At 35.9% G+C, this 23,728-nt stretch overlaps 5 protein-coding genes and 1 long non-coding RNA gene across 33 annotated transcripts; 2 read left to right on the forward strand and 4 right to left on the reverse strand.

Moving 5' to 3' along the window:
* Nucleotides 1-286: 286 nt before the first annotated feature.
* On the reverse strand, nt 287-4,965 carry LOC135124542 (mucin-2-like). Of its 23 annotated transcripts, none has more exons than XM_064049684.1 (26): nt 4,821-4,965; nt 4,731-4,770; nt 4,627-4,677; nt 4,434-4,508; nt 4,300-4,377; nt 4,169-4,252; nt 4,032-4,112; nt 3,886-3,984; nt 3,764-3,844; nt 3,606-3,716; nt 3,487-3,564; nt 3,329-3,439; nt 3,208-3,288; nt 3,065-3,157; nt 2,946-3,011; nt 2,788-2,898; nt 2,666-2,734; nt 2,508-2,618; nt 2,389-2,466; nt 2,231-2,341; nt 2,112-2,189; nt 1,954-2,064; nt 803-1,875; nt 699-756; nt 462-653; nt 287-412 (listed from the first exon to the last, which is right to left on the reverse strand). In XM_064049684.1, exons 1-23 carry the CDS (start codon nt 4,842-4,844, stop codon nt 1,745-1,747), a joined length of 1,953 nt encoding a protein of 650 aa, XP_063905754.1. In that variant the 5' UTR covers nt 4,845-4,965; the 3' UTR covers nt 287-412; nt 462-653; nt 699-756; nt 803-1,744. The 23 variants fall into 23 exon arrangements, with proteins under 23 accessions (XP_063905754.1, XP_063905746.1, XP_063905753.1 ...); XM_064049676.1 differs by having other exon boundaries at nt 4,032-4,100; nt 4,154-4,252; XM_064049683.1 differs by having other exon boundaries at nt 3,901-3,984; nt 4,154-4,252.
* Nucleotide 4,966: 1 nt separating this feature from the next.
* LOC135124547 (uncharacterized) lies at nt 4,967-7,724 on the forward strand. Of its 3 annotated transcripts, none has more exons than XR_010279806.1 (3): nt 4,967-5,305; nt 5,357-6,514; nt 6,565-7,724. It is a non-coding gene; the product is annotated as an uncharacterized LOC135124547 (long non-coding RNA). The 3 variants fall into 3 exon arrangements; XR_010279805.1 differs by having other exon boundaries at nt 4,968-5,305; nt 5,357-6,166; nt 6,280-7,724; XR_010279807.1 differs by having other exon boundaries at nt 4,968-5,305; nt 5,357-5,452; nt 5,520-7,724.
* A 2,680-nt stretch (nt 7,725-10,404) lies between these two features.
* On the reverse strand, nt 10,405-18,149 carry LOC135124540 (sodium/hydrogen exchanger 10-like). Of its 4 annotated transcripts, none has more exons than XM_064049669.1 (13): nt 17,979-18,149; nt 17,698-17,935; nt 17,351-17,647; nt 16,284-17,007; nt 15,837-16,221; nt 15,457-15,785; nt 12,710-13,212; nt 12,351-12,599; nt 12,031-12,250; nt 11,735-11,983; nt 10,786-10,942; nt 10,570-10,731; nt 10,405-10,517 (listed from the first exon to the last, which is right to left on the reverse strand). In XM_064049669.1, the coding sequence occupies exons 1-13, from the start codon at nt 18,147-18,149 to the stop codon at nt 10,467-10,469; spliced, it is 3,735 nt and encodes a 1,244-aa protein (XP_063905739.1). In that variant the 3' UTR covers nt 10,405-10,466. The 4 variants fall into 4 exon arrangements, with proteins under 4 accessions (XP_063905739.1, XP_063905738.1, XP_063905737.1 ...); XM_064049668.1 differs by having other exon boundaries at nt 10,786-10,924; nt 12,031-12,304; XM_064049667.1 differs by having other exon boundaries at nt 12,031-12,304.
* Nucleotides 18,150-19,205: 1,056 nt separating this feature from the next.
* Nucleotides 19,206-20,558, forward strand: LOC135124543 (uncharacterized). The gene is made up of 4 exons (XM_064049699.1): nt 19,206-19,324; nt 19,379-19,551; nt 19,605-19,651; nt 19,707-20,558. Exons 1-4 carry the CDS (start codon nt 19,307-19,309, stop codon nt 20,486-20,488), a joined length of 1,020 nt encoding a protein of 339 aa, XP_063905769.1. The 5' UTR covers nt 19,206-19,306; the 3' UTR covers nt 20,489-20,558.
* On the reverse strand, nt 20,458-21,493 carry LOC135124545 (uncharacterized). The gene is made up of 5 exons (XM_064049702.1): nt 21,383-21,493; nt 21,141-21,334; nt 21,047-21,093; nt 20,803-21,000; nt 20,458-20,753 (listed from the first exon to the last, which is right to left on the reverse strand). The coding sequence occupies exons 1-5, from the start codon at nt 21,404-21,406 to the stop codon at nt 20,509-20,511; spliced, it is 708 nt and encodes a 235-aa protein (XP_063905772.1). The 5' UTR covers nt 21,407-21,493; the 3' UTR covers nt 20,458-20,508.
* A 706-nt stretch (nt 21,494-22,199) lies between these two features.
* On the reverse strand, nt 22,200-23,645 carry LOC135124544 (uncharacterized). Its single transcript, XM_064049700.1, has 4 exons — nt 23,257-23,645; nt 22,776-23,209; nt 22,538-22,723; nt 22,200-22,483 (listed from the first exon to the last, which is right to left on the reverse strand). The coding sequence occupies exons 1-4, from the start codon at nt 23,457-23,459 to the stop codon at nt 22,308-22,310; spliced, it is 999 nt and encodes a 332-aa protein (XP_063905770.1). The 5' UTR covers nt 23,460-23,645; the 3' UTR covers nt 22,200-22,307.
* Between the last annotated feature and the right edge of the window lie 83 nt (nt 23,646-23,728).

The following is a 23,728-nucleotide window of genomic DNA, read 5'->3' on the forward strand; positions in this document are numbered from 1 at the left end:
TATATGTAGCGATAAAAAACATCACCGAATATTAAACCTCTTCAACTGATTACTTTTTGCAAACGTTGGTTGATTTCTTCGTTGTGTTGCTTGCTGGAACTGTTAAAAATTGTAACCGATCTCTCAGATTTCTTTATAGAGCGTTACCGCTATTAGGCTATTACTACTGGTAAAGTACTGTAATTACGGTACTAATTTTACGTAGGGTTAGTCACAGTTATGAGAGACGAAAAATTAACTCTATACACTCTAATGAAAATATTTTCAGGTTTTTAAAATTGCAACATTCGATTTTTTAAAAGTGTCTATATTTAGAACTACATTAGAAACAAAATTGGTAATAGAATCAACACATATCGACTTGCGTAGAGAACAGTTCCTCCGCTCAGCGGCTCTACTGTCGTGATTGGATCTAAAACTTGCCCATTTAATGTTATGACAAAACGGTACTTTTTGTTTACCTGTTGTAGTAGTACTAGAATCGATATCTTTGTAAGTAGTTGGACTGGTATTTAAACTTGGATTGTTATTTAATTCATCCGCGTTTGTTGTCATTACTATATAATTATCAGTTACATTACTTACTACTGTACTCGTAAAATCAACATTAACCGAAGTCGTTGAAGTCATTTCTGCCATTGCCGTGGTACCCCCTGTAACTTATTTTTAAATTTTATAATTTTATTTACACAACTCACCATCTACAAAGATTGTCTGATTTTGCGCTCCCACGCAGTATGTCCATTCTACCAAAATCTGAAAGTCTATTTTCAAAAACCGCTGAACTAATGCTAGTACTCACCGCTGCCAAGAAGACGATCTTCATGGTGCGTATTGAGTTGCTAAGGCAAGTCACTACTGTTAGCTCCTATTTATACATAAGCTACTGAAAAAAAGGAACAAATGAATCACAAATAAAAATAAATATTTGAATATCTAGAGGTTGAGTCAATTTTCCTTATTGCAACTGCGTACGAATTATTTTTGGAGATTTGATTTCATTGTTATGAGGTGTATGTTTGCACTTTTGATAAGGCAAAACTCAGGTCATTGTTTTCATGTTTGCTCTGATTATTCATTAAATTGTTTGATATTCTTGTCTAAACAGGGACGGGAATATTTTTGTCGATGATTATAAATGCAAGTTTCTTGCGCATAACCCATTTTCGAAATTTTTAATGTTGTTGTCTGTGATGCTCCGGCTCCAAATATACGATGTTTGAAAAAAATACGATTTGTTTAGTCACGGTACTTTTCTACCTAAATAAAACCATTATAGATTTACGCCAGGTGTATATTTATTAATAATAATATATTGTAGATTACTTTTGGAAATGACAGTGGTTTTACACATGACGCATAAAGTTAACGTTATCAGATTTTGAAGAATGAAATAAAAATCCAATTTTAACATTTTTGTATGATATGTATTTCGTAATCAATTTTGGGGTTTTCTTTTTCCTCTTTGTATGTTGTTCAATTACATGACAATTAGGAAGAAATGAGTTCATTGTTTACGACTTAAAATAATTATCTACGGAGAATTTAATGACAGTAAAAAAGTTAAAATATAATTATTGAACTACAATTAATTGAAATTACTATTATAATTAAGTACTACTTACAACCTATTTTTAGTACAACCGAATACCAGTCTTTTATGTAATTATTATTTATTGTTGACTGCGGTTCGTTATGGTTAATTAAATTGCAGTTAACTCAAAAGAATTAATTTAAACATAAATCACGCCACTAATAATACACAAAAGATGCAAGCTATAAACATTGTGAAATAAAAAGACATTCGTCTTGCACTATCACCACTCGATGCAGGTGTTGTTAGAGGTGTGGACGACTCCGCACAAGTTTCACAACCTAAAATTAAAATATGACAAAAAAATATTTTTGGTTCCTAGAAGTTAAATAAAGGTCAATTGAACATTAAAATCTTACCGGTTGTAGTTCCATTGGAAGTAGTACTATTTATTGGCGTGGAAGTTGTCGTTAATTGTGAGATGTTGTTCGTCGGCACTTTTGTTTCCACAATTGTTGGCGTCGTATCATCTAGAAATTTAAGTTTATTAAAGTACATTTACCAACAACTAATTTACCAGTTTCCACCACGTCAAAAGTATTATCGTTTATGGAAGATGGCGTACTCGGAACCATAGTGATTACTTTAGTGGTTTCTAGAAGTTAATTACAGGTAAGCTTGACATTAAAATCTTACCGTTTGCAGTTCCATTTGAAGTAGTACTATTAATTGGCGTAGAGGCTGTCGTTAATTCTGAAACGTTGTTTGTCGACACTGTTGTTTCTACAGCTGGAAGCGTTGTATCATCTAGAAACTTGAATATATTAAAGTATATTTACGAATAACTAATTTACCAGTTTCTGTCACAATAAAAGTAGTATCATTCCCAGATAATATCGTAGTTGGAAGTATGGTGGTTACTTTAGTGGTTCCTAGAAGTTAAATACAGATCAATTTGACATTCAAATCTTACCGGTTGTAGTTCCATTGTAAGTAGTACTATTTATTGCAGAGGAAGCTGTCGTTATTTCAGAGATGTTGTTTGTCGGCACTGTTGTTTCTACAATTGTTGGTGTTGTATCATCTAGAAATTTAAGTTTATTAAAGTACATGTAAAAGTAACAAATTTACCAGTTTCCGCCACGTTAAAAGTAGTATCATTTACAGAAAACGTCGTAGTTGGAAGCATGGTGATGGTACCTTTAGTGGTTTCTAGAAGATAAACAAAGGTCAATTGAACATTAAAATCTTACCGGTTGCAGTTCCATTGGAAGTAGTACTAATTGTGGTTGAGGAAATTGTTGTTAATTCTGAGATGTTGTTTGCCGGCACTGTTGTTTCCACAATTGTTGGCGTTGTATCATCTAGAAATTTAAGTTTATTAAAGTACATTTACCAATAACTAATTTACCAGTTTCTGCCACGTCAAAAGTATTATCGTTTATGGAAGATGGCGTACTCGGAACCATGGTAGTTACTTTAGTGGTTTTTAGAAGTTAATTACAGGCAAGCTTGACATTAAGATCTTACCGTTTGCAGTTCCATTTGAAGTAGTACTATTGATTGGTGTAGAGACTGTCGTTAATTCTGAAACGTTGTTTGTTGATACTGTTGTTTCTACAACTGCAAGAAACTGGAATATATTAAAGTACATTTACGAATAACAACTTTACCAGCTTCCGTCACATTAAAAGCAGTATCATTTACAGAAAACGTCGTAATTGGTACCATGGTGATGGTATCTTTAATGGTTTCTAGAAGATAAATTAGGTCAATTCAACATTAAAATCTTACCGGTTGTAGTTCCATTGGAAGTAGTACTAATTGTGGCCGTGGAAACTGTCGATAATTCTGAGATGTTGTTTGTCGGCACTATTGTTTCTACAATCGTTAATGTTGTATCCTCTACAAATTTGAGTTTATAAAAGTACATTCATGAATAACAAATTTACCAGTTTCCGCCATGTCAAAAGTAGTATTGTTTGTAGAAAATGTCGTACTTGGAAGGACGGTAGTACCTTTAGTGGTTTCTAGAAGTTAATTAAAGGCAAGTCTGACTTTAAAATCTTACCGTTTGCAGTTCCATTTGTAGTAATACTATTTATTGGCGTGGAAGATATCGTTAATTCTGAAGTGTTGTTTGTCGTCAATGTTGTTTCTACAACTGCAAGCGTTGTTTCATCTAGAAACTTGAATATGTTAAAGCACATTTACAAATAATAAATTTACCAGTTTCCGTTACAGTAAAAATAGTATCATTTGCAGAAAATGTCGTAGTTGGAACCATGGTTGTGGTACCTTTAGTGAATTCTAGAAAATAAACAAAGGTCAATTCACCATTAAAATCTTACCGGTTGCAGTAGTACTAATAGTTGCTGTGGAAGCTGTTGTTAATTCTGAGATGTTGTTTGTCGTCAATGTTGTTTCTAAAATTGTTGACGTTGTATTATCTAGAAGTTTAAGTTTATTACAGTACATTTACAAATAATAAATTTACCAGTTTCCGTTACAGTAAAAATAGTATCATTTGCAGAAAATGTCGTAGTTGGAACCATGGTTGTGGTACCTTTAGTGAATTCTAGAAAATAAACAAAGGTCAATTCACCATTAAAATCTTACCGGTTGCAGTAGTACTAATAGTTGCTGTGGAAGCTGTTGTGAATTCTGAGATGTTGTTTGTCGTCAATGTTGTTTCTAAAATTGTTGACGTTATATCATCTAGAAATTTAAGTTTATTAAAGTATATTTGCGAATAACTAATTTACTAGTTTCCGCCACGCCAAAAGTAGTATCGTTCATGAAAAATGTCGTACTTGGAACCATGGTGGTTAATTTAGTTGTTCCTAGAAGTTAAATAAAGGTAAGTTTGACATTAAAATCTTACCGTTTGCAGTTTTACTTAAAGTGGTACTATTTGTTGGCGTAGAAGTTGTCGTTAAATTCGAGGTGTTGTGGGTCGAGACAGTTGTATTATCTAGAAATTTTATGTAAATTTGCGAATGAGAAATATACCAATTTCTGTCACCACCATGGTGGTTACTTTAGTGGTTCCTAGAATTGAAATAAAGGTAAATTTGACATTAAAATCTTACCATTTGCAGTTCCATTTAAAGTAGTATTGGTGTTGATGGTGGGATCATTCGCTGAAAGTGAAAATTACAAACTAATAACGTATTTTATAACCCTGGTCACTTACTCGACTGAGTCAATATCTGGGGTACAAACCCATATAAAAACTGTAAAAGAAAAAGTTGAAAAATTTAACAGTGAAACAATCTTCAGTTACCATTAATACTACGCTCGGTTTCATTTTTTAAATTTATGCAGAGTGAAGTTACGATATACCTTTAAATATCAAGACAAGTGGGGAATCACTACGAAAAAATGCACGTCTAAAATATGGACTTGTTGCAATATTTGTGCACATTTGAATAGCAGGATTTCCCCCTTGTTCACTCTCGTTTTATCAGCAATTATGCGGTACTGTTTGCACTACTAACGCTCTGCTAATTTTTCTTTTATGGCCCTAAAGTACACAGTGTTCTTTATAGTAAATGATGCACTAAATGGAACGGGAGATTTTGGAATTGAATTTATTGCCCCCGTTTTGTAAGAAGGGTAATTCACGTTGTGTAATTTAGTACCTTCCTTGTTAAAAAGTGAAAAACCGTATTTTGCTTGATTCAAGAGAACGATAATGAAGTACTGATCGTTTGTTGCACTTTTTCAAGCTAAACTGAAATTTAAAGTCGGCAAAAGTATGGTGAAATTGTAGGTATTAGAATAAAAGAAATGGCCACAAAACCAAAAACTAAATTCTAGGATTTTCAGCGGCTTGTGCCTTGAATCTCGAGAAGTTAGTGAGAGTTTGTCTATAATTAAGTGATGAAAACACTTGGTGCTAGTTGCATCCACCTGGTAAAGAAAGCTCATAAAATGGTTATATTTTCTTTTGAAGTACAAACTAATAATTTGTAATCTTTAGCTGGAACAATCATCAGCTTGGTTTCTATGATAGATTGCACGTTGACGAAGCTGCTTTTAGGGAAGACCAACTTTTGTACAGCTCTCGAACGACAACAAAATCTTCTTTTTATATAAACATCAATTTAATCTCGTTAGAATCCTATTAGTTAACAAAACATGGACTCAAATTAATTGTGTGGAAGGAATTGAGGCGAACTCGATTGTATATAATTGTTTAGTGTGTCGAGTCGAAATAGATTGCAAAGCATTGAGGTTGACTTTAGGATTTCACGTAGCACAAAACATGCTTTAAAATAATTTGTTGCATTAAATGCAACAATCTTGTTCCACTTACGAAACAAATATTACAAAAACAAATAATACAGTTGAGAAATATTCACTTTCGTGAATCACTGTAAATAGGTATACAGTGCGGCTTTAAAATTTAAAATTATAACTAGTCATTTAAAGTTAGCTTGTTGGCTAGAAACCAATTTTTGGCCGTCAAAACCGACTGTATATAAACCGTTTTCCTCATCTACCGCATTCACTAGGGTGGTATCATCTGCAAATTGAAATGGACTGACACGATACATTCGAGGAAGTCATTTACATACACTAGAAACAGAAGAGGCTCCAAGAGTGAACCTTGTGGCCCACCATGATGTAAGGGTAGAATTTTTGAGTTTAACTTTTTCCAGTTTACAAACTGACCCTATTCTTTAAAAAGGATAGCAACTGTTGTCAAGCGTTCTGATTTAAATGATATTTTTTTTTAGCTCGAACCACAGACCATTAAACAAATAGGAAGACAGTTCATTGCCATTTAATCGTATATATAGGATAATAGTCTAGGAAGCGACACTAGCGCTGCGCGAGCGGCTGGAGCAAACACTCATTCGCTTATACTCGTGTAAATTTCGTAATAGATCGTGTTTACTGTCAACAAATATCTCCTTTAACGTCATTCAAATTCAAACGCCAAATTATAATTTTTTCAAAAGGTTTTCAGTAGTAAGTTTGGTGGCTATTATATCTGCTATTTTTAAGTCATATAAATATAGTTTTACTTGCTTCAGATACAACGGAAATGAAAATTATTAATAAATATCGATGCAAAGTTCCAAATTGTCCGTCAGTATACGCAACAGGAATCAACAAGAACAAAAATAAACATTTTTTTATTTTTCCTAAATCTCCAGTTCAAAAACAAAAGTGGATAGATACCATTAATGCCTCCTGCACAGAAAAAATTGTTGTTAATTGTAAAAAAGCTTACATTTGTGAAGATCATTTCAGTAAAAATTACTTTACGAGCACCGCACAAACGAACCTTCATAAATACGCAATTCCCACTATTTTTAAGGACAGTAGTCAAGCTGTGATTAATACTAATGGTGATGGGTATTCCAGTAAAAGTGAACAAAAAAATTATAAAATTTTTATTTTTTTAGTCGGAACTATTCCGGAATCTGAGTATGATGGTAGCGTAAATTCACAAAGACGCAAACGCCATTGTGATACTCTCACGACAATATCACATACTCCGAAAAAAAGAAAATATTCACCCAGTGTTTTGAAAAAGGTAGGATGCAAAAGAGTGGACGACTTAACTCCTAGAGAGCAAACTTTATTTAGAATAACAAAACGCCAGAAACAGGCAATAAACAGATTAAATTTAAAATTATGTAAATCAAAAAAAAACTTGGATCTTCTAAAACGTGCTCCCCAAAATCATCTAATTAACATTTTACAAGAAAATTGCAATTCTGTAAGTGCAAGCTTCATAAAATCCCAATTTGATAACATGAAAAAAAAAATTCCTAGATGGTCAACTGAAAATAAAATATTTGCCTTGGCTATGTACAAAAGAGGTCCAAAATGTTATCGCTTTTTAAAACATTTTTTCAGACTTCCGTCAAAAACAACTTTGTACAAATTTTTGAAAAATATACCTTTTGAATGTGGCGTGAATGACGAACTATTTGATAAGTTAAAAATGAGAATTGAGAAACTGAAACCAAGAGATCGATTATGCAAGCTTATGTTTGATGAAGTGTCTTTATCTACAAATTTAACCTATTCGAGATCTACTGACAAAATTATTGGTTTTGAGGATTTGGGATCTTTAGGACGAAATAAAAATTATGCTAACCATGCGTTAGTATTTATGATACAAGGTATTAGTTCCGGATGGAAACAACCAATAGCGTACTATTTTGTTAAGGACTCTATTAAAAGTATAAAATTAAAACTAATAATTAAAGAAATTATGAGCAAACTTAATATGGCCGGCGCAAAAGTCATATGCACCGTTTGTGATCAGGCCAGTTCGAATGTAAAGGCTCTACGTTTGTTAAAAGAAGAATCAAATGTAGAGTATAAGGAACCATACTTTAAGGTAAATTCAAAAAAAATTGTATGTTTATATGATAGTCCCCATTTATTGAAATCATTAAGAAATGCTCTCCTTAAATATACGATTTATTATGATGAAACCAAGAAAGCTAAATTTATGTATTTGAGACAAGCTTATCAATTTGATAGTACTCGAAGATTTCAAACTTTGCATAAAATCCGAGAACCCTTTCTTTACGTGAACAGATATAGATTATTAAAGATGAAAGTGTCAATTGCAGCAAAAACACTTAGTGCCAGTATGGCAGCTGCACTTGAAACTCTAATAGATTCAAAAGAAAATATTCCTTCAGAAGCAATCGAAACGGCTTTCTTTGTAAAAGACGCAAATGATTTATTCGACAGTTTCAACTCCACTGGTATTAATATGCGTAACAATCACTGCAATCCAAAGCTAAGATGTGCTTTAACAAAGAAATCTGGTCATTTTGATTTTTGGAATAAAATGGAAAAAAAAATCGAAAGTTGGAAATTTTATGACGAAGTACGTGGTCAATTCAAAACAAATATGCCCTTTAAAGAAGGTTGGTTAAATAACATTCGTGGAAATAGACTTCTTTGGCAGATGTGTGAAAAAAATGAATTCAAATTTTTGCGAACAAGAATGTTGAATCAGGATCCTCTAGAAAATTTATTTTCAGTGATACGACAATACGGTTCAGGAAATAGTAATCCATCGTGTTTTCAATTTATATCGGCGTTAAAAACAAGTATTTTGAATAATTTGATAGCATATCAAGCATATGGTAAGAATTGTGAAGAAGATGTAGGAAAACTTCTCGATAATCTTAGAATATTTTTATCCTCGTCATCAAAACCAACAAATTTTCAGTTTACAGAAAATATCAATGAGTTGGTAAATTTAGAAAATTCTAGCTCAACTAATAGAGCTGCATTTAAAGATTTATATGATCTTCAGGCTATTACATATGTTTGTGGCTTTTTAATAAAAAAATTAAAAGCTATCACATGTAAAGACTGTAAAAATTGTATAATTGCACAAAAAACCGAAGAACATCATATTTTCACTCTTTACAAAGAACAGGATCAAAAATTAAGGTTGAAATATGCTACAAAAGAATTTGTAACATGCTTAGCTGAGATTTACGATACCATAGTCTTCTTTTTAGATAATTTTGGAGAAGTTCCAAATATTGCAAGAAATTTAAAAGAACATATAACAGCAACAATTAACTTTACTTGGATTAACTGTGACATTCATATTGCTGATTTAAGAACGGAAATTATTAATTTGGCAGTGCGTCTAATAATAAATAAAAAATTGACCAATCTGCAAAAACAATTTGAAGTACATAATCGTAGAAGAATTAATAATTCAAATAGGTTTTAAAATTAACACCTACCCGTAGTTTCAAGAGTTTTTTTTAAGCAGTTTGTAATTAAATTATTTTTTTTAGGTATTTCGAAATGAAATTGTTTTTCTTTGAGAGTTGTTTTGTAATTTTGTCATTGTTATCAAATATATGTTTTTCATTACTGAATTTAGTTCATTTTTATAGAATTAAAATTGTAATTAAAAATAAAATTACTACTATAGTAATTATAATCTAGTAATCAGTGGATTTAATTCATGCAGGAGCTCGAGCAGCGCTGTAATCGCCACATTAAATCGTAGTGGTTTTTAAACGTCTTTCTATTTGCTCAATGGTCTGTGGCTCGAACTTTATGGAAAAAAGAAAGAATAATAAAGAAATTGACCGATCACTCTTATCTCATTCACACCGATGAAGGAAAAACGCTGGAAAGAAACAAAAAATTTCTAAAATTTCTAGGGGAAGAGGTGAATTTAGAAAAGAATGAAGCAACACGGAAATTTACCTACGAATATTATAAGGGCAACATGATGCGGCTCACTAGCAACAGGTCGGGCAGTTTCTTCTTAGTTCTCCATTCATTTCTAGGAAATTTCGCTGCAAACGGACGATGTGAGCCGCGATTCTTCGTCTGGATTTTTTCGAAGCTGAAGAACTGTTCTATAAGTCGGTCCACGCGTTGCTGAAACTTTGTTCGTATGTACATAAAAGTTGATTCCAAGATTCCCAAATCATGTTCGCTGACTCACATGTAGCCATCAAATCTACATCTGTGTTGTTCATAGTTTCTACAAGGATACGCTACGCCACGGCGTCATCCTTGCTAAATGTCTTTAACACTTCTCGGTACTTGCTCACAACTGTAGCGACCGCATTTGCTTGTGGTGCTACTGGTTCCTCGACTTCCTCGCATTTTAAATTTGTGTCTTTACAATAATTCGACTGTCTACGCCATTTGGTCCAGTTTGACGCACTTTCTAATTTTTCGACGTGTCTTGAACTTTTCCATTATTTCAAATAAACCGCACAAACAAAAAAACTCTCTCCGTGCACTTAAAATAATTCGAAAATTCGAAAAAAGTTAATGAAAGTTCGGAGTTCCAATTAGAGGAAGGAAATGTGGCTTAACAAAATCAGAAACTAAATTGTACGTAACGTAAAAATCTTTAATTACTATTAAAACTTGAAAAAAAAACAGGCAAAATTAGCTAAATTTATAAAGTGTCGAAAACATTCTTGGAATCTTTCAACGTTCCCGAAGATACCTGAAAGCACAAGATAAAGTAAACAACGACCTCTCAAAAACCACAAAAATACAAATGTTATCTTGCTTTTGACGGACTCCGTCGATTTAGTTTTCGATTTTTTCAACTCGTTTGCGACAGCCATTTTCAGCGACTTGTGTCGTGAATCTCCAGAGGTTAGTAGGAGTTTGTCTTTAATTAAGTGATGAAGACACTTGGTGTTAGTTGTATCCACCTGATAAAAAAAGCTCATAAAATAGGTCTACAGATTTTCTTTTTAAGTACAAACCAGCGTGGCCACTTCTTCTACGCTAAACATTATGTCGTATTCGTTGTAATCTTTAGCTGGAACAATCATCAGCTTGGTTTCAAGGGTTGTTTGCACGGTGACGAGGCTGCTCTTAGGGAGAACCAACTTTTGTACAGCTCTGGAGCGGCAACAAAATCTTATTTTTATATAAACATCAAGTTAATCTAGTTCGAATCCTATTAGTTAACAACAAATGGATTCAAATTAATTGTGTGCTAGGAATCGAGGCGAACCCGAGTGTGTGTAATTAGATTTTTACGATTTCGTGTGACACTAAAAATGCTTTAAAGTGATTTGTTACAAGGAAAACAGCAATTTTTTCGTGAATCATCGTAAATATACACACAGTGCGGCTTTAAAATTTAAAATTATAATTTTGAAAGGGCTAGAAGTACAGCTTTGAAATTCAAAAAGTGTGCATTAGTAATCAGATAATGCTGATCGCGCAGTAAGTGAAACGCCTGGACCTTGAAATGTAACAACACTCATAAAGTTGCACCGTTTGAACAGTACCTAATAAAATTGTCTTGGTATTTCAAAGTTAACCATCAAGGTTGAACTCACAAAAACATAAATAATAAATTCACTACAACCCTGGATGTTTCTAGCCCGCTGTACACTGGCGGGACGCTCCTTTTATTGCCGTCATTATTCCGCCGCATTGCAACAATCCCTCACAGTACCGGTTGTAAAATTTTACTAGGTACTGTTCAAGTGGTGGAACTTTATATGGGTATTGCAGAAATTTTTAAATGGAATGGAAGTTGAGTGGCTCTTCTTTTGAGAACTTATTTCATTTTACACAATATATGTATATTTCTGGGTTAATTTAACTGTATGTATATCTATCACTCAGTCATTCTACTTTAACCGTTCTAAATATTTTATTTACGATCCAAATAAAGATGAATGATGAAAATGTAGTCACCTGGGTATATAGCACGGTGCCTTATATATATCTCTCGTGTTATAATCAATAACAAATCCCTCTAGCAAAATGATGTCGTGCATCATCTCGTTAACGACGAAAATCTTATAGTTCGACAAATTCGGTACGAAAGCGCGCTCTACAAAATACTGAATCTTGTCGTGAGTTAACGTGCGATAAGCTGGAACCCTCATCATCAGTTCGATTGCCATTTTAAAGCCAATCGACTTCCATATACGGCATTCGAGACTAAAACATGTACATTTGGACACATGCTTAAAAGAGGTACCACTAACCCGTTGACAGGGTCCGGATCCATCTGGATGGCCCGCTTGATGGTATCCGCGCTCAGAAAAAAGGCCTCGCTGTGTGTGTCGGCGGTAATCCTACCATCGTACGATCGTTTAGTCAGAGTCGACAATTCGCCTATGGTATTGCCGGGGATGAAGTACTCGTAATTCGATTGTTCCATCGAGCTGATGCAAAGGTAGTCGATGACGGGCAGAGATCCTGTTTCTTTGAGAAGATTTAGGACGGTTTCGTTGGGAATGTATTGCACAAGCAGCAGCCCTAAAGTGCAAAAAAGTACGCCAGTACGACTATAAAAAAGTAGTACCTGTGACGAGAATATAAATCCCATTGGCTTCTTCTCCTTCATCTATGACTATGTCTCCCGGATCGTACTTCCTCGTAGCTATATTCGACCACAGAAAATTGATGAGAACGTTGTCGTTGGCCATGTACGGTACTTCTTGAAAGATTAGTTTAGGTGCTGACGACTCGATGAAGTTCATCGTACTGACGTATTTGTACCTTTCGGCTATAGACTTCAGGAGTTTGTTATACTCATTGTCATCGACCCATCCTAATAAATGGACGGTGCAGTTATAATATCGCTAAACAGAAGAACTTATAAAAAGAAAACTACAGCTTTTTTAGTTATCCGTAATTTTGATGCGGTTATCGTCTTGATACCTGAAACCTTCAATTCGTGTATGTCGTCCTTCATGCTGTTGAGAACCGCCCTGGTTGCTGCTTTCGTCTTCACGGTACTCGCCACCACGGGCCTTGTTTTCTGCGCCAACGCCAGTTTCCGACTGAGCGTGTGTCGTTCTTCCTCCGCTGTATTTTTTAGATCCATTCTGATCTTTTCGTTGTCGACTATCCGGTGGAGATTTTCGAGGATTTCTTCTTCTCCAGAGATATAATTTTTGCCTAACTCGTATGCGAAAGCCCTGTGTGCATTCACTCGCATGTCTGCATGCTTTAGGCCTATCGTGGGGATTTTGAGGAACCATGAGAAATATTTTATTCGAGCAAATATTTCTAAGACTCGAAATGAAGCCACCACGACTGTCACAATCTCCAGGATGTAGTGTAATGTTTGGGTGCCTACCGTTTCGATCAACGTTACCATGAATATGTTTAAGAGTAGATTAAGTAGCATTAATACGAACACCAGAATGCTCCAAAATGATCTGAAAAAAATACGGTTTTTGTAAGAGACATGTATTGAGACACATTCAAATTTGCCAGTAAAAACTATACCGCAGTCGGCAACCACCAAAGACGTTCTATTAATTATTAATACCATATGACAGAAAAAAGTCTCTAGTGGGTTGTGCAATCAATTTTTTAAATATTAACATTGGCATGACCAATAATAGAACATTGTAGATAGATCCATACACTAACATTCTACAGCAAACCCAGAATGTAATGGCGAGCACCGGGGGTGCGTAACTGACGCTGCAGGCGTCAGAAAAAGTGAAAGCATAGCAACAGTATCCAAACCACACTGAAGTTAATCATCAATAATGACGTCTCAGCAATAATAACAAGCTTTAACTTCAAGTGTTTATGTATATAGATCGGAACAATGTCATTTAAAAATTTGTTTGATTTGAATGTGTTTGTCGCGTCAAAACAGAGGACTAAAAATACTAAAATTATTAATTAAGCCACAATCGAACTAAATGTTCTGAATATTATTATTAAATGTTATTCTTATAAAAAAAAAGACGTGCGCATTTTCAAATTTTCGAGAAAATGGGATGACCCATTCTTAATTTGATCAATAAAAAATTTGTTATAACGTCATAAACATAGATAAAACACAGTGCGAGAAAAAAAAGAGAAACGACCAAGTTTGGTGTCGACCCGACAGTTCGCGTGTCGATAGACGTTCGTGAGACGTTGTTATTTTATGTTACTGATAAAATGTTATTATACTGTGTTAAATTTTTTGTGAATATTTTGTCGTTTAATTAAGGAAAAAATTCAAAGCCGATTCGTACACTACAAGTAGTGTAGAAGTCAGGGACATAGAATGAAAGGAGGGAAGATAGTTTGAAAACGTGAAATAATGATTGAAAAATTGAGCAGTAAAATTTACTTGAGTTTTTGTGTTGTTAGAAATGTTGCTTTTATGCCAGAATTACACAAATAGTAATAAGACATTTTTACTCCGTATGAACCTATTTTAAACTAAACGATACCGCCTGTGACCCTCTGCTGACAATCGACCGCTCACGACGTGGTACGGAAGGGTCATAATTGGCTCTTGCAGGAAGCTGTTTTGCCGCCGTTTCTTTAACACTGATCAAATGAGGTATGCTCCCTCCTGTCATCCTACCTTCATGATAGAAGCACATGTATTATTTTATATAACATTTAATTCGTTGTCAAATAGAATTCTTCAAAAGACGTCATTAAATTGTTGGTGGACATAATTAGCTAAATTTTAGTTAGCGTTTTACCATCTACATGATATTTCTAATATACATATAAAATTTCACAACAATCGACCCAGTAATTTCGGAAATTACATGTCTAACAAAAATTGACACAGAGAGACAAGCAGACAGACGACAAACAGACGGACACGGGAGACTACTTTTTTCGTACTTTAAGGGTCATGAAACGTCGAGAAAACAAAAGTGGTCACCCGTGTAATGGACTCGATTATTAAGTGTGCTTACGATCAGGAAGTAAAAATTAATAGCGTGACCCACTGGATGAAACACAGGCACTCTGTATAACGTCCAAAAAAATCCATCCATGATCTTCCTGGATATGGAGTGGCTGTGGTTTAATTTTTATGTGTTGGATAAACTGTTTTAAAGACATGACCATGAGTCTGTACTGGTGTCGCTGTAATCAGTGTTTTGGACCGCGTTGCCTTATTGCTACAAATCAAACACTGTTTTAATATTTGATTACATTAAAAATTTAAAAGCAGCATACTCTTGCACGCACACAAAAGCGGACATGTTGAAAATAATATAATTTTGTTTAGAAAGGATCTGCAACGACAAATTTGGAAATATAAGGACAATAACGAACTTAGGGCGGTAGAACCACATTCTTTGAAATTTAAAATCGATAGAATATAAATACAACGAACGAAGAGTTTATGTGAAGGGAAACATGTCATCGCAGCAAAAATTACTTTCGAGAATGGTTTGGAGCTTTAATACTGGTGAAGCGACAGCACCTAAAGGTCGCAACATAAAAACTAATCTACAACCACTCTTTATCCAAATAGTAAATGGAATATACTGACTCGTTAAATGCTTTCTCTTTTGGAAACAAAATTTCTTTGCCTGTTTGTCTTAAAGCCCGTTTTTAGTATAGGAAAAGTGAATAAAAGCGTAGGCTTATAATAACTTTATGCCCTTATAATAACTATTATTTAAATTGATTGGCACTACCTATCTTACTTAAAGAAAGACGGAAATCCAACTTTCCAAACCGAAGTGTGCGAAACACTGAACAATCTCATCCAAAAGTCCAAAAAATACAAAAAAAAAGCGAGGAAATGACAAGCAACTTCCAGTTGACCCATTATGTCCATTAAATTAGGTACCGAATCTACTGTCAATAGAGCTATGTTGAAGCTAACAGTGCAAGCCACGAAAAGTAGGTAAAGCATATGGTTGACCATGCGATAACAGAATAAATAAAATTTGTTTCGTGGAGGCACATGGGCGTCTGTTTTTGTTTGGAGAATTGTTTGTAAATGATTTCGAAGATATTTGCACACGTTGTTCTAAAAAATAAAAAGATATTGTTTAAAAATCTAGTATATTGCTTCTTTTACCTCTCTATCGAACATCTTTAAAAGACCCTCCACTTCAATTTTCGCTTCTTCCGTGTCTAAGGCAATTTCGACAGCTTGGTGGAGGGTTCGAACGCCGTCTCTAGTTAACAATGCGTTTTCGTACTGTCTGGAATATATGGTTTTTTTTAGTTTGAGGACTCTCCTTCTGGCTTCTTTTGTCATTTCTCTGAATTCCTTAGGCGACGGTTCGTTCGGTATGTGCTTTTGGCAGTCCGGACAATATGTGAATCTATAACCCAGAAACATATCTGCTTCTTCCTCGTTTTCGTCCATATTTTGGTCGTCTGTCACGTTCGTTTTCTTATAGGGATGCTTGAGTATGGTGGTACTCACAACCAAAGGCCAGTTGGCGTCAGAAAGAAACCTACAAACAAAACAACACGAGCGGCTGTGTTACGAGTTCCGAGACCGTCTAAGCACAAATACCTGTCCATCTTCAGTATGGTGATCATCCTAGTTCTCGACTCGTAAATGTATTTGAGGCAGTTATTCATGTTGACCTGCCTTGTCGTGGAAATCTCGGCAAAACCTAGTGTCCGTAGTAGGACTGGCAAGAAGGTCCCATTGATTAGTAACATAAGCACGTACAGTCCCAGAATATGCAAAAAGATCCACGTAGTTTGCTCAGTCTTATTCGGGATGTAACCGGCAAGATCACTAGCGGCAACCAAGGTAAGCGGGTTCTTCAGGCCGCACCACGCACAAATGATAATGTGCTGGAACGTAAGCTCATAGCCCAACCTCTTCAAAATCGGCAGAAAGACAACTAAACTAAGGAATCGCGAAATATTCGCTACCAAGTAGGTCACGAAGATGAGGATGTAATGTTTGAAGTACATATTATCCTTGAACAAGGACGGCGCGCGTGCTCCCAGCGTTATGAAGATGATGCCGTTAAAAGCGCAGCTTAACAATTTCCACTGGCTCTGAAGAGCTTGTTGGGTTTCTTCTGGCAGCGCGTGCCTCTCGGATGCCATCATAACGCCGATAACCACGGTGGTGAGAATTTCGGCGGTTGCGATCCAGCGACTAAAGAAATAGCCTGCGTAGCAAGCGGCTGTGGTGAGAAGCATAAGCTGGGGAGTACTGTTGAAGGAGAATTTCATGAGGTGGATGCCTAATTTGCCCAAGATGTAGCCCAACGGGAAGCCTAAAGACAAGAACGCAGGAAAAAAATGTATTACTGCACAGCTATCCATCTACGATGCACTTTCTCCCACTCTGCGCAAGAGCGAAGGAAGAAACACGAAAACAGAACCATTATCGCCGTTAAAAGTTCTGTTTTTATCTCTGTTATCAGTCTCCGTTCTTATAAAGAGTGATGAAGGAAAGCACGGTTAGTAACGGTAGCTGTATATATAGCTGTGTGCTTAATATGCGTAGGCATTAGTCCTCGCATCACAACTTTGGAACCAAGTCTTTCAATGATATAATTATCATCTAGCCCTAATCAGAAGATTTAATAATCGTCTGATTAGGGCTAGATCACTTACCTAAAGTGAACCTTGCAAAACTCATCACGAACTGGTACCACTTCGCTATCCACCCCTCCTCAAATCGAAACAAACAATAGTAAAGATGAGAACTCAGGACCGTTGCAATTAACGTTTCTCCGTGCAACAAGGAAATAATATACTTGGCGTGAACGTTGGACTCTTTAAGGTATCCCAACACATCCATGGGATAAATACTTATCGAGATGACCCCAAACATCAAACATTGAACGAAAGTAAGTTTGTCTTGGATTAGTTCAGCCATTGCAGATGTTAGTAACACACAAAGTAGAGCAGCTGAAATCTTTTTTAGTTAACTGTTTACTGGTAGGTACAACTTTACAAACCTGGTCCGGAGATGATAAGAATCTGTGCCAAACACTTGTAGAAAATGTATGTATCTATAGAAAACGCAGTAGTAAAAATAATGGTCGGAACGTACAGTCTTCCTAAACTGAACACAATTGTGTTCGATTGAGCCACTTTTGTTATCTTGTACACCCACGGGTTATATAAGGCAGCTACTCCCCAGAGGATGCCCACGAAGATGCATACAATGCTGTAAGATATGCCGATATCGTACGACTGTTTCAGTGGTTAGTAAATGAGTGGTGATTTAAGGGTTTACCCTGATGAGGTGACGCGAGACTCCTGTGAAGACGATGCAAGCGGCCCAGAAGAGGTATTTGAGGTAAAAGTTGTCATCTAAGAGTTCTTTGTCTTCTTCGATAAGTGAGTAGCTGACAGCTGTTCGGCAAAACATGAAGATTAAGGTGAAAATGAGAGATTTTCTTAACATGTTGATGAAAACGTGATGTTTGTAATTATTAGTTGTTAGACTGACATTCTGTTTCTATGGTAAATTGTTTTTCATTTCTCTTTCTTCCACCAGTGGACTTGATCACAATCCATATTTCTTTAATCGCCTACTCAAAAAGAGGAATGTTTAGTAACTTTGACCTCTTTGTCTGCCTGTGGCAAACACAAGAACCGATTTCAATTTTGTTTTTGTTTAAAGTTGAATTAATCGGGATGGTTCTTAGCTACAGGTTTGATGATAATAACTTCAACCATTTCAAGATCATCAGCCGATTTCAAAGTTGTTTCAATATTTGAAAGCTGGTTTATCCGGGAAAGTTTTTACGAAAGTGGTTTGATAAGTAAATTGTGTCAGTAATTCTTCGTTTAGAGATTGACTGAGTATTAGTGTGTCTAGTGATTTTTAAGAATGGAGAAAATCGTAATTCTTAATGTGATTTAGTTCTTCTTTTTGGAAGGGAAAACTGCATGACTGGATTTTTCCTACATTAGACGATTTATATTCTTCTCATGAAGCCATTCGTCTTTGGATTAATGGGTACAAGGACGGGACAAAATCCTTTGAAAACGTACCACGTTCTGCAAAAACTGCCGTAATACCAAAAATCATTAACAAGGTTCATGATCGCGTTTCTCTCGAATGAAGGTTTTATTAACCCCTGTAAATTTGAAACATCTGTCTGTCCAAGTGTACTGTAGTTCGCTTTTAATATGTTTTTTTTTTGTTCGTTTGAAGATTTAATCGTGATGGTTCTGAAATATGTTTGATGATAATCACTTCCCGCTATTTCAAAATCGTCAGGTCGTAACACACAACACATAACACAGGAATCACGCGAAGGTTAGGATAGTACCTCAACCGTCGTAACGAATTTTAACCAATTTCAGACTTTTCAACGATTAATTTTTTTGAGTTTTTTTTTCTACTTTATTTTACAACTGAGATCGTGGAACCATAATTGGCAAAAACTAATAAACCGACAATAAAAGGATTCCACTTTTCACACACGCCTCGTCAACATGTGACGTTAAATTGCCCAAATATTGACTTTCTTCTTACTCGATACTTAACACAATTGTTCCGTGACCTTCCCAAAAACAACAACTCATAATTTTGCAACGACATTATTCAAAGATATGAAGTTTGACCCATTGGTAAATTAAAAACCTGTACTATCGTACGCAACTCATTCGATTCTTCCATAATAGCTCGTAGCACCTCTCCTTCTCTTTCTCAATCTCGGTACCACGCTAAAATGTTACACAAACCATACGGCCACTCGGTACCGATTTTGTCTAGAAGTTGGCGAACGCGGTCTTCTGGAAGGCAGAATCGTTACTTGCCTCAAAAATGAACCCTGCGATGATCCGGAATTTTACCCGTAAGTAGCTTCTTTCCGAAATTTATTTTCATTAACCCTTTTTGTAAAATTAGTTGTGGAAATGGAGGGACAACAGATGTGCACTTTAGTACAGAAGATGGTGAGAAAGTTGAAAGTGTTTTTTTTTTTAGTTTCAGCCGTAAGTACTGTTACAGATGTTTTTACGTTGAATACCACAATTGCCGAAAAAACACAAGCTGTGAACGCTACAGAAACGAGTCGAGCAACGACAACCCGAACGTTTCCACATGCTGCCCATGGGTTCAATTTTGTGTTAAATTCTTCAGCCACTAAAAACGGTAGCGTGTTTTTCTTCAGTGAGGATGTTGTTACAACGGCAAGAGTGACGACTGTGGAATCGTACTCGTCAAAAACGCCGGAAAATGTTACACCAGATCCAAATTTTGATAGTAGTGCCTGGGCAGCGATGGGAAACACCGAGAAAAATGATGTAGCGAAAAATTCAGAACCACACAAAACTACTGAAAATGTTACGACTGTTGAAGATCGTAATATGGATACTTTGTCAGCATCAGAAATTACCACTACTCCAAAAAGTACTGAAACCAAATTGCACGGAAATCCCATAAACATGGCAAATGTTGCCGATGAGGATGGTGATTCGAAAATTTTATCAACCGTGCTAGAAGACAGTACCACCACTCTTAGAACAATCGAAACCAAACCAAGCACAAGTACTGAAAGCGATATTATCGATCCATTCACTGAAGAACGGAACTTCGAAACTTCGTCAATCGTAGAAAGTACCACCACAAGTACCATCATACCAAGAATACAAACAACAATCATCGCTAACACTCAAAATACGTCAAAACATAACCAACTAATCAGCGGTGCCAACATAATTATTTCAGCCTTAACAACGATACTAGGGATAATTCTAGGTTTCATATTAATAGATTTTATCTTTTGGTAACATGTTCGTTTCATAATTGTTTAACTAAACATCGTTTCAATTTGTGAAAATAAATTTTTCAATACGTCAATCGTCTCCTCTGGTACTGCTACATTCTCACTCAAACTTTTGGAACCACCTACGCATTGAGCTGTAGTCTTATCATAAATTTGCCCATCTGGGCAAGTTTTCAATTGAGGTTGCCACTGAAACCAGATCAGCTCACACTCGTAGTACTGATTTGATGTGGGTCCTGGTAATCTCCCGGAACCAGTGCATTTTGGGTCTGCAACATACCTTTGCTTGTACAGCCATCAAGACAAACAACTAGTTACCTGAAGGGGCCACAGTAGTAGTGCTTGGTCCGCATTTATACGTATTAGAACACTCAGCGGTGGACGGGTCAAAGTTTTGCCCATCTGGGCACGTTTGTGTGGAGGGCGACCACCACCATAGAGTTTGCACGCACTCAAAGTATGTGTTGCATGATGATGTAGGGAATTTTGCAGGGCCCGAGCACGGTGGTAGAGTTGCTAGAATGGTACTTTAAATTGCTATTTACTCTAGGTTGATACTTACTAGGCTTCGGCGTAGTTGTGGGTACTGGTACTGTTCCAACTTTGCATCTAGAATAACAGTTTGTTAAGGAAGAAGTTTGAAGAACGGTACTTACGGAAAGTTTCCTTGATCGGTACAGATGGTACCGTCTGGGCACTGTTTGGCGGTGGTGGCGGCAACTGCATAATCTGACATATTCACGCAAATTTGGTACGAGTATGGATCTGGACATCGTATTCCGGATTCTTTACATTCGCCTGTGCAGAAAATGGCGTCAGCTGGTACCGCCCACAGGGCCAAAATGCCGCACTGAAATTACAAAAGTTAATTTTGCGTCTAGTTGGTCGTTGTTGTTACAATTAGTTTTGCGATAGTCAGCATTTCGAGTGATGGAACTATGAAACGTAGAGAAACAATTGAATCTTTTTATTTATGTTTTTGACGTCGCGTTTAAATAATAGGCAAATATTTGTGCGGTTTTATTATTTAAGTGAAATTCTGTTATCAAAATTTTGGTGATTTAGTAAGAAAATACCATAAGCAGTTTTATTGTTTACTTTCATAATCGCCCTTGCGTTCCGAGCATTGATTTTTTATCACAGAGTATACATTTTGGCGATAAAAGATCAGTTTTACTTCGAAACGGTATAATAAAGATGAACTGATAACAAAATTCTTACTTGAGTAAAGAAGTCATAAAATATGACTTTCGTTTAGTGTTGCTGGCCAAGTTCGTGATTCTTTTCGCAAATAAATTCCTTAATCATATGATCTTGAATTATGTAAGATTAGCCTCTTTACCTGCGTCTGTAAGTTCCACCCGTTTTTTGGTACTATCAGCGGAGGTTAGCTTTTCTCCCCAAGTTATGAACATAAACATAGGTAGAAAACGAAAAGTAGACCATAGGCCAAATAGTTAGACAAAGATATGTCTAAGCCGCACAGGGCATGTCAACAATAATGTAGTTAAGTAGGTATCAATGTTGAAATTACCACTAGATAAGTAAGAATAAGGCTGAACTAAGCTTTTGTAAAACTATCAGTTTCTGAAATCAAGCACTTTTCAATAAATCAATCAATTTTTTTTTGGCACTGCCAGTAAGATTTCCGTCAGTCATTTGATTAATTCAACTTTATCTCTTATATTTTGGTGTATATTTTAAAGAAAGCAAACTTTTTATTTGCATAATATTTATTTAATAAGAAAATTATTTGATATGATCATGTCAATACTCTTTATAATAATGTTAAATTTTGTCACGGGTCTTATGAAAGTAAATAATTAAAATATTAGAAACCATTCGGGTACGCATTCAGCAAAACTTGGATGAAACGCTAAACCACTGTTACACGTCCTTAGTACCGCCTTCCATTCCAAACTTGAATCATTAAACACGCACTCATAATACTGGCGTTTGTTGGAAGCTGGATATAAAGCGTAACCTTGACATTGAGGTACTGCAATAAAACTCATTTTACTATCAAATTACACAACCAAATCCACGACAATACCTGGATAGAAACACTTCACATCTTGGTCTGACGCACATTTGCAAACCGATTTATCGTAAGCTTGCCCATTCGGACACTTCTTCAACTGGGCCTGCCACCACCACAAGAATTTGGTACACTGGTAGTACTCATAACAATTTGAAGTCGAGTGATTACCAGGCCCACTACACTCGACTTTGTTACTATCTAGAACATCCATCGCCAAAAATAACGACACTGTCATACCGAAAAGACATACCTGGTACTACGCAATCAAGTTGTCCAGCACACACGCAGCTCTCCGTGTACCGATCGAACGCTTGCCCTTGCGGGCAACTCTTCAGTTCGGGTGACCAGTACCACCACATTGGAACGCATTCTATAAACTGGTAACAGAGCAGCGCTGGGTGTTTGCTGCGTCCCTTACACTCTGGTAGTTCGATAGGTGGTGCTAAGGTGGTACTCGAACGTGAATCGCAATCAACAGAAGATGCAGATCCACACGAGTTAGTTTTTTTGTCGAAAAGTAGACCCTCTGGACAGGTTTTAAGTTCTAGTTGATACCACCACCAGACTGCTGAGCATTCGTAGTACTGGTGGCAAGAAGGGGCTGGGAAGAGCGAGGGTTCTGTGCATTGGGGCTCGTCTGTTAAGGTTTGCAAAGATAATGGAAGTACGTTGATGTCTCTACAACTGTTGAAAAGTGAAAAAATTTGTTAGTACGAGGGTTTGATACTTACAGGGCAGTACCAGACGTGTGGTCGCATATTTCACCTTCAGGACACGCCATGACGTTTCCAGCTAATTGGTTGTTGGTACATTGTTGATAATGGTGTTGGTCAATGCACAAGGATGAATTATTGTTGCATTCGTAACTTTTGATTGCGGGTACTTCAAGAAGTACTAACGCAATTTGGAACAATGAAAATAGAAGAAACTTCATAATTGCGTCTTTGTCGGATACTATACACAGATGGGTTTGATCTTGACCTATATAACCAACTGACACACCTATTTTACGATTTCCTGGACTTATCTTTTGTGAAATATGTTGTAAATGAAGTAATGCTTGTACTTATCACACCATTTTTTTTTTATTTCTCCATACTTGTGAAATATTAGGTGTTCTCTAAAAGTGACTCATTTCACCGCTAATTATTTATTTATGTCACAAGAAGCTTAAAGAAATTGGGAACCACACATTTAAAATAA

The sequence above is a fragment of the Zophobas morio genome, unplaced genomic scaffold (assembly GCF_036711695.1).
Source record: "Zophobas morio isolate AGI-343-1 ecotype UQ-CSIRO unplaced genomic scaffold, CSIRO_AGI_Zmor_V1 ptg000007l, whole genome shotgun sequence".
Taxonomy (NCBI): Eukaryota; Metazoa; Arthropoda; class Insecta; order Coleoptera; family Tenebrionidae; genus Zophobas; species Zophobas morio.